Consider the following 19,058-nt stretch of genomic DNA (forward strand, 5'->3'; position numbering starts at 1 on the left):
CAAGAAACATCAGCCCCCCCCCCCCCTCCCCCTCCCCAGTGAAGTTGACCTCTTTGCTAGTGTGACTTTCCTTATTGTTTAGTCTTGACAATCCATGTACAACTATTAAAATGTAGATATTAATAAAATATATCAATAACACTGTAGTAAATGTATACTATAATTTATTGTAATTTGTAATAATATATATTCAATTCAATTGTATAAGATATGAATTAAAAATTAATGAAGATAACATATTGTTTTGCTCCTTTTGTACAATATCACAATTCATCTGCATGTAAATTGTCATAAAATATATTGCATAATGCTGAATGAAATATAAGACCAATAGATTATACAGTTATTGTGATTGATTGCTTAATTTACAATAACCACAAAAAATAAATGATAAATTAGCGTAATTACATTGCATACAAAATGTAGACTGTGTTACAAATGACAAAACAATTTTGTAAATTGCAATTATTTCTTTCTTCACAATCGAAAGATATATCTTTAGAATTCATGAAATAAAATCTTCAATTTCTTTCTGGCAGTAAAATCTCAGTTTTGTTTAGAATTTTGACACTTACAATGAGAAAGTAAAAGAGAAACTTCAAACCAATGCAAGGAAACTGCACTTGATCACACTTTGGTTATAGAGCTAAAAATAAATGCAAAGGAAGTGGAAGAAATCAAATGAATGTCGATGAGAACAAAGAATATTGAGGGTGATTATTTCCTTCTTTTGAAAGAAGGCTTTCATTTTAACAGTATTATAGAATACAAAAATTGAATGTATTGGAGGCTTAGGTTGTAATCTAATTTCAAAAAGTAAATTTGGAATGAGTTACGTATATGATACGTTGAATGATGATATGCATTCAATGTACAAATTTTGTGACATAAAATCAAAGGTATTTGCAATCTCCTACCTTGTTTTTTTAATCTCAAGTTATATTGGTGATACACACTGGCCCGATATCTAATTGCTAAATCTGGCCCACCTTATTTACATATGTGTTAAGCACCCTCGGGCCAGTCCTTTGGATAGGACAGCAGCAGCAGGTACCATAGATAATTAGACCAAAGATAACTAGCTAATATATTTTCTTTCTAAGCTACAAACGTAAAATTAACATAAATCCATCATTTTATAATATCAACTCTAATGATGCATGAAATAAATGACAAAATCTGTTAGAACTACTGCTGTTATGGGCTACTTCAGTACAGGGACATGAACATGCAATTTATCATATATTTGAGCAAACTGGCTTCACTTATTGCTGGGAAATGGGTGGAAATTGATTGTTTTTATTGTCTTCTTACCAGAGCTCTATTTTCAGTTTATCAGAGCTCCTTAAGTTTTTTAGTGCTTAACTGCTCACCACTCCCCTTTTTTTCTCACCGGAAAGAGAATCCAATTGGTATTCAGAGTCTAGATGCAGGCATATGGATGAGTTCTTTTTGTACCAGCTTGGCGGCATCCTGTGCACAGCCCCAATGTAGAGTAATTCCACATCCGCCATGACCATAGTTATGCACAACCTAACAAAATAAGAGAACGAAGGAAAGAAAAAGGAAATAAAGAGAGAAAAAAAAAAAAGAATAAAGGGTTAGCTAGTGACAACTTAGCAATATCTCCATCTTGTAAATTCAAGTATTCAAATTTTTATTTCCACATAACTCCTAAAAAAAACAAGTTTTATATATGTAAAAGATATAGTCATGAAAACAACAAAAGAAAAACATCAGAATATGACAGTAAAGACATAAACATAATAATAATAATAATCTTTCAAAGTCCACTCCAAATTTTATTAAGTTAAACCGAAAATGGAAATTCCTTTTGCCCGGCAGCCACTGAGCAGCGCCAGATCGACGTTGCTCTATCCCCTGTTGTTGAACGCCAAACTAGGTAGCAACAACTCCCATCTTTTAACGTCTTTTGGTATGACGCGGCCGGGGTTCGAAACCACGACCTCCCGGTTGTGAGGCGGACGCTCTACTGACAACAAAGTAAAGTATATATGGAGGGTTCAAATATTATGCTTCCTGGGAGTAATTTCAATTTGTAAAGAAATTTAGGCTCGCTTCGAGTGAATATTATACAAATAATGAATGGTTATGAGTTCAATAGTGCAAATATTTTCATGAGTTGAAAGATTAACATTCTATTCAACAAGGCGTCAGCCGAGTTGAATAGAATTAATGTTAATCTTTCAACGAATGAAAATATTCGCACCATTGAACGAATGAAAAACATTCATTATTTGTTTTATACAACATCGAAGAAGATCTAATAGAACGTTAATCAACAAATTGTGCTTTACTCCTTATATTAAAGATAAATTCAAGTTGGATTCAAGCCTTCTCGATTACATTCAGATTGCCTTCGCGTCAGATACACGCAGGGATACGCGCGCGGACGGCAGAGAGGTACGCAGTCTGCATATAACCAAAAATGCACGGCGCATATAACCAAAAATGCACGACTGTGCAATATGCCATCTATTGAATATCATGTGACCAACAATCCTCCAATCAAATGACAGGGACCCACCTAGGTGTTGTATAAATATATATATGAAGGGATTAACAAAAGACCCAAGGCCTCTCTATTGGTTCTGATGAGCTTACCTTGACCTTGTCGGAGCCGTAGGTCATAGTTTCTGCTTCTACCCTCACTCCTTTGGAGCGCTGGGGTCTTAGTCCAACCCAGTGCTTTATGATCTTTGCACTCTAAGGAGAAAAATTTATAAAAAAATAATCACATATTTTTCTTGTATTGCTACATTGTTAAATTACACGTAATGTCTTTGAAAAACAATTTTCATAAGCAACAAAGTTGATAATTTTGATTTTTAAAAAAAAGGATTTTAAATCTCCCAATGTGTTGACAATTTAGGATTTTAAAGCTTCTTTTATTTTGCGTAATACCTGGCATCAACGCAGCATATCAATGAAAATAAAAAAGGATGCAGTGCGTGCAGAAAATTTACTCCTTTTACTCATGCATCTAGCATATTTTATAGGGCTCTGAATAAAATATTATTGAGCCAAGAAACAAAATGTTAAGACATTATGCAGCAAAAAATTAGCATTAACAATGAAAAATATACAGTAGGCTTGCGGGTGCACCATGTGAGAGAGAGGGAGGATTGAGGAGTCCTGAAAAGGACTCTTGGTAATCTTTCTTGAGGGTGTGTAGTCCTGAAAACGACTCTTTGTGGAGTCTTGAAAAAGACTGTTGGTTATCTTTCTTAGCTTGTAGTTCTAAGGAGAACTATAGCGCTTGGTGAGGATGGGTGGCAGGAGTGGCTCATGGTGCACCCGCAAGCCTACTGTATATCTACATCACCATGCAAGCCGATACTTACAAACAGCAAAGAAAAATATGTTGTAAAGTGTAATACTGCACTTCACATTTCTGTATCTTATAACACAGAGCTCAATGAATACGCGCAAGTCCTTTGATGCATGAAGATGCCAGTCAAGTACACATAAAAATACGGCAGCGCCTTTTTGCGGTGGTTTCCCGCACTATATCGGAACCAGCCTTGATTGTCTTGTTGCGAGAGGTATACCTTGAGACTGGGGACGACCTTGCAGGCTCTCTCCCAGATCTGCTTAGCATCTTCGGGGTCAACTTCTGTGTCCCATCTCCCAAGCTGAGCTGTGCCCCCTACAGTCACATCATCTTGCCTGTCGAGAAAACAGAGAAAGGTTTACTTCCAGGGGGTGTTTCACAAAGATCCCAAGTTGAACTTATCTCTATAGAGAGCCATTTGTAGCCTTAAAATAAAATATATTCAAAAGCAAAAAATATTTTAGACTATTTATAAATTCCACATTAGGAACATGTAATCTCCCTTGATAATAGAAAATGTGAATGATTTGAATCAACATTTTATGCCTTTTAAAATGACTTTTACAAAATATTTTCAAGGATGCTAACAGCTTTCCATAATTTTAAATTCAAACTTAGACTTAAGTTTGACTTCGGATCTTTGTGAAACACCCCCAAGGTACAATGTGGGAACTGGAGTGGGTAGCTCTGCCCTGAGTGAATGGCTATAACATGTAGGTATGGGCTTCTCAATCTAGATAAACAACAACACTATTTCTTCTAGAACCCACGCCCAATCTGCAATGATCACAAAAAAAAAACACACCCGACACAATGAACAATTATGTGCAAACCTATTTCCTGATGTACATGTATGCCCCCTTCATGTGTACGAAGCAGTGTAAAACCCTTTATGATTTATTAACAGGATCAGGATCATATATGAAATTTCTTTCAAGGTTAAAATCAGATTTAATGGCGATATTTTCTAAATACTTATGATTAATATTACCCTCATTCCTCTTTTTAAGCATCCACTGCTCAACCATTTTTGGCTCAAGTAGGTTTTTATAAATGCTGATGGTTCACAGGCTTTAATGCCACTGATTAGGAGAGTTTTGCCAACCAGGGGGACCTTTTCACAAAACTTGTCATCAGTGACAAAGACAAATGACAGATTTTGTTATAAGCTACTGAAATCCTTGCTTCTGATTGGTTATCAGCAGATTTGTCACTGATTTTTGTCATTTTTCATAGAAAAAAGTCTTTGTGAAACAGGGCCCTGGTCCGAGTTGAGCACAATACAGTTAACTGCTTTGTTAGGCAAGCACCAAAAAGAAAATATACAAACAAACATGTATTATTTGTTGCAACAAACTGAAACCAAATTGGCCAAACTAATATGGAATGTATTATTGCTTTTAAGAAAAATCGTCTAGATCATCATAATAAGAAATGGCAGATATTTTGTTAATTCATTTTATTACCAGTAGTACCCTTAGTACATATTATTTGTCTATACAATCATGTTACTTATTATGTATGAGAATTACTTTAACACATACTTTAAAAGATTTTTTTTTTAATGGCCAAACTCTGTGTTTACATGGCTCTGACATGCTTGAAATAAAGGGTTATGGATGTGATTAATATTGTTTTTGTTCCAGGGTTCAAGTTAGTGCCAGTGAAATTGGGTTAATGTAGGAAGCAGGCAGCGTCTCAGGAAACCGTCATGAGTACAAGTTCACCGACATCCCATTGAAATGTGGTGTGTTAAGTTTAACACACGTTTCAATGGGTATGTCGGTGTACTTGTCGGTGTCATGAAATGCTGCCCAGAGCAATTGTCACTAGTGTAAGTGTCATACAACCCCAACAAGACTTCCCAATAATGTCATTAAAGGCATCGTTTAACAATGTTAAATCTGAGATGCATGGCCCTACGTGTACGTGTTATCAGTGTCCGTTATATGGTGTAATATTGAAGCCCTAAAAAATAAATCGCGCTTCAAAATGATCAAGAAGTACCTTAAAAAAGTAAAAATCTTTGAGTGACCGGTTTTACCATACTCGTTTCCCCCAATAGACTGTAGTGTCATGAAAACCGTTTGGCAAATGCAAAATTTGGTTTCGATTTCCAATAAATATCTTGACAACCAGACAGGAGATCGGCTTGTAAAAGTCATGGCCGGGTTCCTGACTGACCTAAAGGGTTATAATTATCATTGCAGCATGAGCTAAATTCAGGATTTTGTTTTAGAATCTGAGACAAAGTTACCGGATCTCTTTAATGAAATTGCATATTTGGATCAGAGAACAAAGAAGATTTTTTGGCATTTGATTGTTTGCAGCCAATTAAAAAGACTTCATACTTATTCTGAGTGAGCCACATGTAGATGACTCGCTGTCAAGTTTGATATTATAAACTCCAATTTTGTTTTGATTGTTATCATTTCTACAACATTTACAGTCATTATTCTTCACAACATGTACATGTATCAATATATCATAGCAGCTTGTCTCTTTACACTATGCTAATAGAAATCAATTTAATACATTACTGATACGGATATTGCATGTATCAGAAAATTATCTACAAATGTAACACTGGTCAGTAACGATTTTTAAACGAAATGCAAAGCAATTCCATCATTTAAAGAGCATAACTTGTATTTTCTGATTGCTCGGCAAGTGAATATGTTAAAAGCTGCTTAAAATTTGCCATGTGTCCAGGGAACAAACTGTAAATGTGTTGTTAAAGGGAAAGTCCACCCCCAAAATAAGTTTGTTTAGATAGAGGCAGAATAATAAGAAAATCAGGTGAGTGAAAGTTTGAGCAAATTCTGAATGAAAATAAGAAAGTTATGAATTATTGAAGTTGTGATCAATCAAATACAAATTGGCAACTCTGTGACTTATTATACGAGCTCTCCTTCATTTGCTTTGTACATAATATTCCATAAAATCATGTTTTCTTCGTTATTGATGACGGAATATATATTTGTTCCTTGCAGGGGGAGTATAGAAACATATTTGCAATTATTATATTTAGGGTGCATGTATGGTTGAAATTTTTCTTGAGGGAAAATGAAAATTTTAGATTTTTTTAGTACTGAGCAAATGGAAGTTGAGCTCGCATGATACGTCATAGAGTTGCCAATTTGTGTTTGATCGATCACAACTTCAAAAATCCTAACTTCCTTATTTTTAATCGGAATTTGCTCAAACTTTCACTGACTTGTTTCTCTCATTTTTCTACTCCTATTAAAACTAACTTAATTTCAGGGTGGACTTCCCCTTTAAGAAACATTCAAACAGGAAAAAACAATGGTCCTCAAGCCCTGTTAAACCTGTTAATGCTTAAACCACCTTTAAAAAACCCACTGCAGCAAATCAAATCATTTTTTCACGCATTAATGATGGTAAAGTGGGTGAAGAAAAAAGATGCATAGAACAAAGGTCCTAACAAAAGCTGTGTGATCTTTGTGTGAATATTTACAGATCTGGTACTTAAATATGTACGCTATGTTTATTTTGCCATGGCAGTATTGTTTAAAGCGATTTACCATGTTACATGTATGTCTCAATGAGGATATATACTGAATAAATTGTACCAATCACCTTAAATGATCTGTTACTTAATACGTACGCTATGTTCATTTTGCGATGGCAGTATTGTTTAAAGTGATTTACCATGTAATGTCTGAATGAGGATATATACTGATTAAATTGTACCAATCACCTTAAAGAATAATTTGTGTACAGGTAGGCGGTAAAAATTAAAATAAAAAACAATTTTAGTAACCTGGCACTCTATGGGTTAAGTAGTTAACAAGTATGAAGAAAAACTGCAAGCGTATATGGACTAGTCGACTCACTAGTTGCATTATGTCCCCAAAAATAAACTTACCGAACGAACATATGACATAGAGTCTCCCCTGTTGATTCCATTGTTACTACATGTGAAAAGCTCATTTTCCCTTTACATGACAGCTAAGGCGTAAGAATGAAAAACCCAGAGATGCTGATTGTATTACATTTTAATTTAAAAATGTTTCAAATTGAGAGAAACAGATCATGAGTTTGAAGAATAATAATATCAAGAACCAAACATTTTGATATTTTGAAGATTCCATGACCCCACAAACCTGCATCTTAGTTTCCTTTGCATGGAATTCCTCGATCTGTATAGAAATTAGGGATTATTTTGAAATGGAGCAATTGTTCCATGGAAGTCTGCATGTACTGAACATGTCATTAAAAAAAGTAGGCACTATCATGACAAAATTATATGAATGTCACATTTACAATGCATATTGAAATGAACATGTATCTTTGAAAAAATGTTTCAGGAAAGAATCAAATCAAGTGAGACCCTATATATAAATGCAAACTGAGATACGCAGTTTATCTTCATGTCATACAGGGATAATGAAGGGCAGGCATGCAATTTGCTAATGACTGCTGGGCAGTATAGCGAAAAATATTGACCGGGCATAGTTTCGGATGTGCATGCACTGCAAGGATGCAATGGTAATTGCTCATGAAGTTAACAGCTGATACCAGCAGTGATATACGCGCAATAATCTTTAAAAAAGTAAATTTCCCTACAAATAGAATTTAGGTCGACAGCCATTTTTCGGTGTGAATTTCTTTTTTGAGAGTTTACCCGTATGCACAAAATGCTGTATATACATGTAAAACAAATAATGACCGACTATTTTGAGACTGCACTTTGCCCCTCGTCTTCTTCTCCGCACAGTTCAGTTTCATTTCAGAGATCACCAAAAGTCTTTACCGTGCCCCTTACAGCAGTCAATATTTGTATGATATAATTGGTATAGCCGAGATCGGGGTACATCTTTTCTACCAAGGAGTGCAATGGGTCTTTCCAGAAAAAACCAATTCATTAAAATCAAATGTCTTATTGGTTTTAATGTATTGTAAGACTGTACGAGTTCTCCTTGTTTTCTTTAAAATTTCAATTGTGGTGGAAGTGTGGGTCCCGGACCCCCACTTCATACACAAAAATCTGGCCCGTATTGACTTTATACACCAGAGATAGGTGGCGCTTTCAAAGGGAAGGAACATGCATGGGCAATTGGGCATACCGTAAATAACACCGAGTCGGGGGAGGGGGGGCGGGGTGTGGGTACAGTAAAAGGGGGCGAAAATGCATCTTTTTATATTGATGTCTCTTTATTTCTACAATTCATTATTGAATCTCATAACAATGGGGAAAAATATGGAAACACGTTTACAGATTTCTATTCATATCTAATTTATTAATGCTATGTAACTGACATGCAAAATGTAGTGTCCATAACATGACATTGTACACTTGAAGTTATTTCAGACATCCTGTCACATGAAACTGTTGTTATAAAGCTTTTAGATGTTTCTTTGATTTAAACATAAGGAACAAAAGTTTGGAATTCATCTCATAATTGTACCCATGTTTTGTTGGCTTTATAAAAACTTACAGGTTTCAAAATATATTGCACTTATCAAATCTGAACTTGTTTTGTCAAATATGTGTATGTTGTGTAGCTTGTGTGGGTTTGAATGAATGGCTTTTGTTTTGTTTTTTATTTATTTGATTTGATTTATTCATTTCTGTTTGATTTTCTTTTTGTTTTGCATTTTTACAAATATATAACAAACAAACATTGCAAATTTACACATGACAAAAGAATATATGTAGAATAAAGTAAGAGCGCCGTATGGCAGCCGTGCTAAAGCCAGGGTAATAATCGGGAGCGCCAGGAGGGTCAAATCTGACTGACATGAGCGCTATACAAGAACCCACTATATTATTATTATTATTAAGATGATTGAGGAAAAAATATTGGTAAAAGGGAAAAAGACAGAAAAAAAGAAAAGAAAGAAAGAGGGGATGCACATCAAGATTCACAGATGTATGTGGTAGTTGGATTTCAATTTGATATATAAAGATAAAAAAGAAGATGCAAATTTTAATATCGAGTGGCCAACTTGGGATATAATAGAATGAGAAGACTCGCGAGATTCAGACAATATGAATGAGAATGTGAGATCAGCGAGCTGGTTTTAAACCTGGGCCTGCGAGTCGGAGCCTTGAAATGTTTGTATACAAAACAGTGTTAAGTCAGTATCCCAAGCAGGCCACTCTTTACATTTATTCATACCAGGTCATGGAAGGATATATTCAACGTTTCAATGAATGGAAGCAAAATAAGTAAGAGTACTGAAAATTATCAAGTTTTGTAACGACGGGTTAAATGAGGAGAACTTATTTTGTTGGTAGATTTAAAGATAATGAGCAAAAAGAAATTTGTTCACCGCTTAAGGAGAGCATTGTATTCATCGTTTTTATTTTAGGGGGTAGTGCATTCCAGGTATCAGGGCCAGAATGTCTAATTGAGTTTTGAGCTAAGGCTGTTTTGGTGTTAGATAGGTGATAGTCATTGAAATGCCTGGTTGGGTAGGAATGAAAATTAAAATTATGTTGGAATAAAATGACTAGTGATGGGGGAACAATGCCGGACTTAAGCCAAAACATGAACAGCGATTTTTGCATGTACAGTAGTGTAGTTCACTTATTTTTAGAGTTTTTAATGTGGCAAATAAAGGCATGGGAAATACCAACAAAAGTGACAATTCATGTATATCGTGGTACATGATGCAGCTTAACTTCATTTTGAAACCCTTCTGTAGTCTCCTTAACACCCCTGTATCCCTAATGTGTTGCTGATTATAAAATTGTAACCAAGATACCCGGTAGCTGGTTCAGAGAGACAGGGAAAAAATACATGGGGGCTCGGGGCGAATTTGCCCCCGAAATGCCAAAAAGAGTCCCCAAAAATTTGCATATAGTTCAAACTTCAAAGACAGTGTAAAACAAATTAAAGAGTATTATTTTCATGCAAGCAAGCTTGAAAAGTAGGCCCTCAAATATTTTTAAATATTTTTTTCCCTTCAGAGATATTGAGATTAATCAATTTGAGATTAAGTGCAAAGGTTTTTGCACCCTTATCTAGGCTATACTGAATGCTTGATGATGGTAAAATCACTTTGACTTTGTGGCAAAAAAACTGTTTGTGAGATGGTTTCAATTGGCTTTTTGCTTACCGTGCAAAAATGTAACTTTCAGAAGCGTCATTATATTCGTAGACGTTAAATTGTTGGAGGACGGGGGCCTTTATCTAGGGGCAGAAACGAAGAGAAAAAAAGGGTTGCTTTTTGCACCCTTATCTAGGCTATACTGAATGCTTGATGATGGTAAAATCGCTTTGACTTTGTGGCAAAAAAACTGTTTGTGAGATGGTTTCAATTGGCTTTTTGCTTACCGTGCGAAAATGTAAGTTTCAGAAGCGTCATTATATTCGTAGACGTTAAATTGTTGGAGGACGGGGGCCTTTATCTAGGGGCAGAAACAAAGAGAAAAAAAGGGTTGCTTTTTGCACCCTTATCTAGGCTATACTGAATGCTTGATGATGGTAAAATCGCTTTGACTTTGTGGCCAAAAAACTGTTTGTGAGATGGTTTCAATTGGCTTTTTGCTTACCGTGCAAAAATGTAAGTTTCAGAAGCGTCATTATATTCGTAGACGTTGAATTGTTTAAGGTTGGGGGCCTTTATCTAGGGGCAGAAACAAAGAGAGAAAAAAAAGAGGTTGCTGTTACGCAATTTCTTGTAAATCCTGCCTACAAAATAGAAAGATTTGGGATCGACAGAGGTGTTACAAGATCAGCTTCACAGAAACTCATGTCGGGTTTATACTTCAGAAATAAGGGCCGGCAAACATGAGCAGAAATCATTTGTATTGTTCTGTATCGATTATAATAATAATAATGACAATATCTAGTTATTTATAAAGCGCACATATATAACAATCTTTAGAGACGCTCAAGGCGCCTACAAAACAGTTTCAATTTAAAAGCTCCGAAGTAGATCAATAAAAAATAGATGAAGTCAATGAATTGAAAGAAGGGAAACTTAAAGATGAAGTTGAGTTCTGGTCATGCGATTGCATTGTAAAAGAAACGGTGTGGAATCGACCAGAACAGGTTGATCATCTAGCTAGCATATAAGAATCTGTGTGTGTTGCAAGGTTCTGGAATCATCAAAATGATAAGAAATTTGGCCAAGTCTTGGTAAGTTACAAACACTGTACACAGAAAGATGTATATGGGACTACACGAACACGTGGCGTAAAAATCCTACCCCCCGAGTTTACATGTTACATGACATATTTTGAATATGAAGGCATTTGAAGAGCCATGCTTTTCAGGGAACATGTCTTATCTGATGTTCTTCCACACTTGCATAATAAGAATGATAACGCTCACAAATTATTTTTCACCTCTTTCCAGAACTCAACCTTCTCTTTAATTGGGTGGGCTTTGAAAGTTTGATGGGTAGTGGCTGTTTGAGGAGAAAAAGAGTAACTTATTCCACAGGGGAGCTGTTGATGTGAATGCTCTATCCCTCCCCCCCCCCCCCCCCCAGTGTTTCTTTTAGCCCGGATTCCCTAAAGCCTAACATTACTAGATGAACGTAAAATGGAACAAGATGTGGAATTGGGTGTTACAAGGGATGAAATAATTATACTCTGGAGCCAGGTTATTTAGAGCCTGATAGCTTCAGTTTTGTAGATTACATGATTTTCAATGTACAGGGAGCCAGTGAAGAGATTTCGGGATGAAAGTGGTATGAGATGACGCTCTTGAGTTTGTCACAAGATGAGAAGCATACAGCATCGGTAAATATGGCTGTTTAGTAATCTAAAGATTAATGGATTGCAATTATCAGGGTGATCGACAAAAAACTAAAGCATGCACTTTGTGATATAATAATAATAATAATAATAATAATAATAATAATCTTTTAAAGTCCACTCTAAATTTTATTACGGTAAGTTAAACCGAAAATGGAAATTCTTTTTGCTCAATTGTTTTAACTAAGGCTATAATTCTACACTTGGCACATCATGATTATTTTACTGTTCTTAACTATGTAGATATACATCCACAGGATACATGTTATGATACTATACCAGGCATATATTAATATTAATATTATTTCATTATTCTGAAACCAATATGTGTATTAAAAACATATAAGATATAATGGTAATGCATTCGTAAAATTCATTTTGTATGTGTAAGTAAATAATCATATGACTGTAGGCAAATTATATAAAAATTGTAAAGGTTAGTGTGATTCCTTTTATGTTCTATGCATGTGCATTGTGACTGTAAAATGATTGTACCTTGTAAACAAAGCCGATGGAAACAGAATTTCTATATATTCCCATTGAGCAATAAAGATGAAATGAAATAAAAGAAAATACATGTAACTATCTTTAATATATATTCAAGTGCCTGTGAAACATTTGCACTACATGTGTTGCCCAATAATGGGGTCGATGAATGGATGGACGGAAGAATCGCATGCATAAATGAATGAATGATTAAGTGACTACCATTAGTCAAACGTCAAAACAAAGAGTCTTTCCATTTTTAGATGAAACCGGTGGACAAAAGATATTTGTTGCAAAGGGCACATTGCAGGGAACCGCTAAAACTGTTTTTGGTATTTGTGGTATTTTATCATGCTAAAGCTGACTGTAACATTTGAAACAAAACCTCACCGGGCAATAACATGATGCTTATCTGCCCCACTACCCGGGTCTCCTTGGCAACGATTATTACCCAGGATCCATGGTGCATGAACCTGCATCAATTATAGTCAGATATGCATACATGTACGTCTTAATATAAAAAAAAAGGAACTTTGAAAACAGTGGATACAAGGAATAGAACAGGAAACATGACAGCATCTTATTCATTACATGTTATTCTACATAAGTCATTACATGAGGTTGGGGCAACATAATGTCCAAGTAGTGTTATTAAACGGGTCCGGAGGGTACTGATTAAGAAGGACGGGCGCAAGTACTCATTCTTCCACAGGACAGCAGCAGAATGGAACCTACTCAAGAAGGAAACAGTTATGTCTACTACCTCCAGTGCAGTCTTCAAGCAGAAACTTCAAATGTGAAACACCTCTCCTTCCATAGCACAACCATGCCTATACTAATCAAAACGTTGGTGAAGTACAGTTAAAGATAAAGACCAGTTATGGTCATGCGATTGCATTGTGAAAGAAACGTTGTGGAATCGATTAGAAAAGGTTGATCATCTAGCATATAAGTATTGGTGTGTACTGCAAGGTTCTGGAATCATCAAAATGATAAGAAATTTGGCCCAGTCTTCGTAAAGTTACAAGCACTGTACACAGAAAGATGTATATGGGACTACGCACACGTGTGCGACACATACGTTTATCTCTTACACAACAATAGATAAACTAATTTACCAAATATATCAATTACATGTAGTAGGCGGTTTCCCAGCAAAATTGTTATCATCATGTATTAGTCAAAACATACTCTTTCACATGATTGCTAATAAGAGCTTCCATTTCATTTTTTGAAATTGGGGCGTTTCCAATACTGGTCTTTACCTTTAACCCTGAGTATACGGACACAACCGAAACAGAAACAGAAATGACCCTCTTGAGTTTGTCAAAAGATGAGAAGCAGAATCAGTAAATTTGGCTGTTGGGTATTCTAAAGACTAATGAATTGCAATTATCAAGGGTGACAAGTAACAAAAGCATAAATCGAGGGGTCAGTGACACAAAGACGTAACTCCATTTTGGCTACTTTGAGAAAAAGTGATTTAATGTATGTGTTACTGAGCACTTGGGCCTTCAGGAGTTAAGTCTTTGGGTTTCCTGGAAAGCCCACATTTTTCTGAACATTTTGATATCAAATACTCTTTTTGGCAAAATATTGAGTGACGTCTTTGTGTCACTGAACCCTTGAAATATGCTATGTGATATAAAAGGTTCTGGGCCCCAAACAATTACCTGTGTTTATAACTAAAGCTATAGTTCTACACTTGGCATATTATAATTATTTTATATCATAACTAATAATTCTACAGTTCATAACTAAATGTATGTAGATGTACATCAAAGTACTTTAACAGGATACACGTCATGATACTACACCAGGCAAATATATTTTATTATTATCATAATTTCAATATTCTGAAACCAATATGTATATTGAAAACATAAAGATTTGTTTTGTATATGTTATGTAAGTAAATAATCATATGCATGTAGGAAAATATATAAAAATTGTAAAACGTTAGCGTGATTATTTTTATGTTCTATGTGCATTTGAAATTGTAAAATTATGGTACCTTGTAACGAAGCCAATGGAAACAGAATTTCTATGTATTATCATGGATCAATGAAGATAAAATGAATTGAAATGAAATGAAATAACTATCTTTATTACATTGAAGTGCCTGTATAACTACATGTATTGCGCAATAATGAGGTCGATGGATGGAAAATTTGCATGCATAGATGAAAGAATGAGCAATTAACTACCATTAGTAAAACATCAAAACAAGAGACTTCCCATTTTTAGATGAAACAGATGGATAACAGTTATTTGTTACAAAGGGCGCGTTGCAGGGAATGGCTAAAAGTTTTTTTTTGGTATTTGTGGTATTTTATCATGCTTCTGCTGACTGTAACATTTTTTGTTTTAAATCTCACCGGGGATAAATATGATGCTTATCTGCCCCACTACCCGGGTCTCCTCGGTAACGATTATAACCCAGGATCCACGGCGCATGAACCTGAAAGCAATTGTAGTCAGATATGCATAGTCTAAATAAAATAACAAAGAACTTTGAAAACAGTGGACACAAGGAAAAGAACAGGAAACACAGCACAGCATCTTCTGAAGCTATCGTACACGTTATTCTATGTGTAAGCCATAACATGAGGTTGGGGCAATATATATATATATGACAATGTCCATGTAGTGTCATTCAATGGGTTCAAGAATGTAGGAAATCAAATTGATGAAGTGTATATCAATATATTGATTAAAAAGACAAATATAAAGCGCATCTAAGAGGATTGCGCAAATCATGAACAAGCACTGTCCATTATTATCACTATTATTAACCTATTCAAGCGAGGCATGGATAGATATTAATGTAAAATGCATGTATGAAATGAAACATGATTTATTAACATTCAAACAGATCTTAACAACCAAGCCTTCCCCCCACACCCCCCCCTCCCCTCTCACCACTTATCCCAAGTGAACTTCCATCTGTGACCCAATTAGCCCAATACATTTAAACCTACATGTACACATACATGTATCATACAAAACAAAATAACGAGTTCATCCCCTTATGCATATATTAACACACAAATGTATATACAAACATGTAAATGTATGTATTGTATCAAACAATCAGGTCCTCCCCTTATGGAAAGTTAATAAAACATTATCTTGTGTCAATACTTTTCAGGCTTAATGCAGCTTTCCTTTTATGTTATAGAATTAGAAGCACAAATTTTAATCACGCCAAAAGGATTTTGTTTCTTTCCTTTTGGTCATAACTGTACTCCAGATTGCCTTACAAATTGATCATTGATGATTGTGCAGTGATGATTAAAATATAGTTTATATTATATCCTGCATCAAAAATTTGTCGGCTTCTGATTGGTTGAGAGCTCGTCACATGACCAAAAATATTTGAGCTATTTTTAGGAAGTACTATATGAGAGTACTATTTTGGTTTACTATTTGGGAGTTGAAAAAAAAAATGTGAATTTTTTTTTTAGTTGAATCAATTTTTTTTTCAAATCTTAATTTAATGAAAACAAAATATTTTAAATCTTTTTAGATAAAAATTGACAATTTTTTTGTTCTAAATATTTTTTTTTTTTTTTTTTTTTTTTTTAATAATTTTTTTTATGCAGGATATAAAACAAATATACCATGCCTTCTATTCGAGGTACTGGTTAAAACTATGCGCAAGAGGTGACTCCAATAGTACTATTTGCTGAGGGGCGCAACATTGTGCAGTGATGATTAAAATATAGTTTATACTATGGAGAGTTTAATATAGATGCACAAAAGGACTCTAGGTAGAATGAAAGGAGAGAAAGGGAGGAAGAGTGGGAGAGATAATGCACAGGTCTTCATGTGACTGCGATGAGTGAGATGAGAGAGAGAGAGAGAGAGAGAGAGAGAGAGAGAGAGAATAGAGAGAAGGGGGGGGGGGTGAGAGAATGAAAATCTATCAGCATTATCTTTCATCAACGTCATGAGAAAGAGACATTTAGAATGAGAAAAAGGAATAATGAAAGAGAAGGAAAGAGATATAGAAGGAGAGAGACAGAGACGGAGAGAAAGTGAGAAAGCTAGAGAGACAAACAGGCTCAACAGAGATATCATACAGATGTAACTAACAAAAAGAAAAAGAGAGAACAGAACAAACACAGACCTCACCATGCATGTTTTACAAATTCAGAGATAACACAATTTGTTCATATCTAGCTACTGGAGTATATATGGAGAGGGGAGTGTGGAGAGGGGAGAGGGGAGAGAAGGGAGAGAAGGGAGAAGGAGAAAGGGGAGAGGGGAGTGTGGAGATGGGAGAGGGGAGAGGGGAGAGGGGGGAGAGGGGAGAGGGGAGAGAAGGGAGAAGGGGAGAGGGGAGTATATATGGAGAGGGGAGTGTGGAGATGGGAGAGGGGAGAGGGGAGAGGGGAGAGGGGAGAGAAGGGAGAAGGGGAGAGGGGAGTATATATGGAGAGGGGAGTGTGGAGATGGGAGAGGGGAGAGGGGAGAGGGGAGAGAAGGGAGAAGGGGAGAGGGGAGTATATATGGAGAGGGGAGTGTGGAGATGGGAGAGGGGAGAGAAGGGAGAGAAGGGAGAAGGAGAAAGGGGAGAGGGGAGTGTGGAGATGGGAGAGGGGAGAGGGGAGAGGGGAGAGGGGACGAGGGGAGAGGGGAGAGGGGAGAGGGGAGAGAGGGGAAGAGGGAAGAGGGGAGAGGGGAGAGGGGAGAGGGGAGAGGGAGAGGGGAGAGGGAGAGGGGAGAGGGGAGAGGGGAGAGAGGAGAGGGGAGTGTGGAGATGGGAGAGGGGAGAGGGGAGAGGGAAGAGGGGAGAGGGGAGAGGGGAGAGGGGAGAGGGGAGAGAAGGGAGAGAAGGGAGAAGGAGAAAGGGGAGAGGGAGTGTGGAGATGGGAGAGGGGAGAGGGGAGAGGGGAAGAGGGAAGAGGGAAGAGGGGAGAGGGGAGATGGGAAAGGGGAGAGGGGAGTGTGGAGATGGGAAAGGGGAGAGGGGAGAGAGGGAGATGGGAGAGGGGAGAGAAGGGAGAAGGAGAAAGGGGAGAGGGGAGTGTGGAGATGGGAGAGGGGAGAGGGGAGAGGGGAGAGGGGAGATGGGAGAGGGGAGAGTGGAGAGAAGGGAGAAGGGGAGAGGGGAGTATATATGGAGAGGGGAGTGTGGAGATGGGAGAGGGGAGAGAAGGGAGAGAAGGGAGAAGGAGAAAGGGGAGAGGGAGTGTGGAGATGGGAGAGGGGAGAGGGGAGAGGGGAGAGGGGACGAGGGGAGAGGGGAGAGGGAGAGGGAGAGGGGAAGAGGGAAGAGGGGAGAGGGGAGAGGGAGAGGGGAGAGGGGAGAGGGGGAGGGGAGGGGAGAGGGGAGAGGAGGAGAGGGGAGAGGGGAGATGGAGAGGGGAGAGGGGAGAGGGGGAAGAGGGAGAGGGGAGAGGGGAGAGGGGAGAGGGGAGAGGGGAGAGAAGGGAGAGAAGGGAGAAGGAGAAAGGGGAGAGGGAGTGTGGAGATGGGAGAGGGGAGAGGGAGAGGGGAGAGGGGAAGAGGGAAGAGGGGAGAGGGGAGAGGGGAGATGGGAAAGGGAGAGAGGGGAGTGTGGAGATGGGAAAGGGGAGAGGGGAGAGGGGAGATGGGAGAGGGGAGAGAAGGGAGAAGGAGAAAGGGGAGAGGGGAGTGTGGAGATGGGAGAGGGGAGAGGGGAGAGGGGGAGAGGGGAGATGGGAGAGGGGAGAGTGGAGAGAAGGGAGAAGGGGAGAGGGGAGTATATATGGAGAGGGGAGTGTGGAGATGGGAGAGGGGAGAGAAGGGAGAGAAGGGAGAAGGAGAAAGGGGAGAGGGGAGTGTGGAGATGGGAGAGGGGAGAGGGGAGATGGGAGAGGGGAGAGAAGGGAGAAGGGGAAAGGGGAGAGGGGAGTGTGGAGATGGGAGAGGGGAGAGGGAAGAAAAGGGAGAAGGGAGAGAGGGGGAAAGGAGCAAGACAGAGGGAAACAACAAAAATACATACAGCGACAGAGAGAGCATGGGTTGCAATACAAAAGAAAGGCACATGGACAGGAAAAATAAGGAAATAGAAATACATAAAGATAGAAAACAAGATGGCGACTGAGGGAAGGAAAATAGAGAAGTAAAGATGTGTACATACCTTCATGACTTGACCTCTCACTGGCTCCACTGAATCATCGTTGGCAAGAAACCGGGAACCGATCCCTGTGCAGTTGACGATGACATCATACTGACCACTTAGCTGCAAAGGAGTAAGGAGAAAAAAAATTAAATTAGGCATGGTAAAATAGTAACTTTGCACCATGGTTAAAGGGATAGTTGAATTCTGTTGCAGAAGGCGCTACACAAAATAATTTGTTTGTGAGATAATGAAAAAATGAGTGTCAAATTTGAAAGAACATACAGTTTAAATGAAAAAATCATCTTTGTTTGATCAAAATCGGTTCAGAGACGGCTGAAATATCCATAAATATAACGATTTCTAATATTTGTGTACCACCACAAATA

The 19,058-nt window shown here is 37.6% G+C and overlaps 1 protein-coding gene across 1 annotated transcript in view; it reads right to left on the reverse strand.

The window, feature by feature from the left end:
- Positions 1 to 937: 937 nt before the first annotated feature.
- The window catches only part of LOC576222 (D-aspartate oxidase), a 29,019-nt gene continuing 10,898 nt past the window's right edge, over positions 938 to 19,058 (reverse strand). The window contains 5 exon segments of the mRNA XM_030983862.1: positions 938 to 1,533; positions 2,626 to 2,727; positions 3,573 to 3,690; positions 14,957 to 15,039; positions 18,691 to 18,891. Of these exon segments, the coding sequence (XP_030839722.1) occupies positions 1,417 to 1,533; positions 2,626 to 2,727; positions 3,573 to 3,690; positions 14,957 to 15,039; positions 18,691 to 18,891 (621 nt within the window). The 3' untranslated portion in view covers positions 938 to 1,416.

The sequence above is a fragment of the Strongylocentrotus purpuratus genome, unplaced genomic scaffold, assembly GCF_000002235.5.
Source record: "Strongylocentrotus purpuratus isolate Spur 01 unplaced genomic scaffold, Spur_5.0 spur5_scaffold_13, whole genome shotgun sequence".
Taxonomy (NCBI): domain Eukaryota; kingdom Metazoa; phylum Echinodermata; class Echinoidea; order Camarodonta; family Strongylocentrotidae; genus Strongylocentrotus; species Strongylocentrotus purpuratus.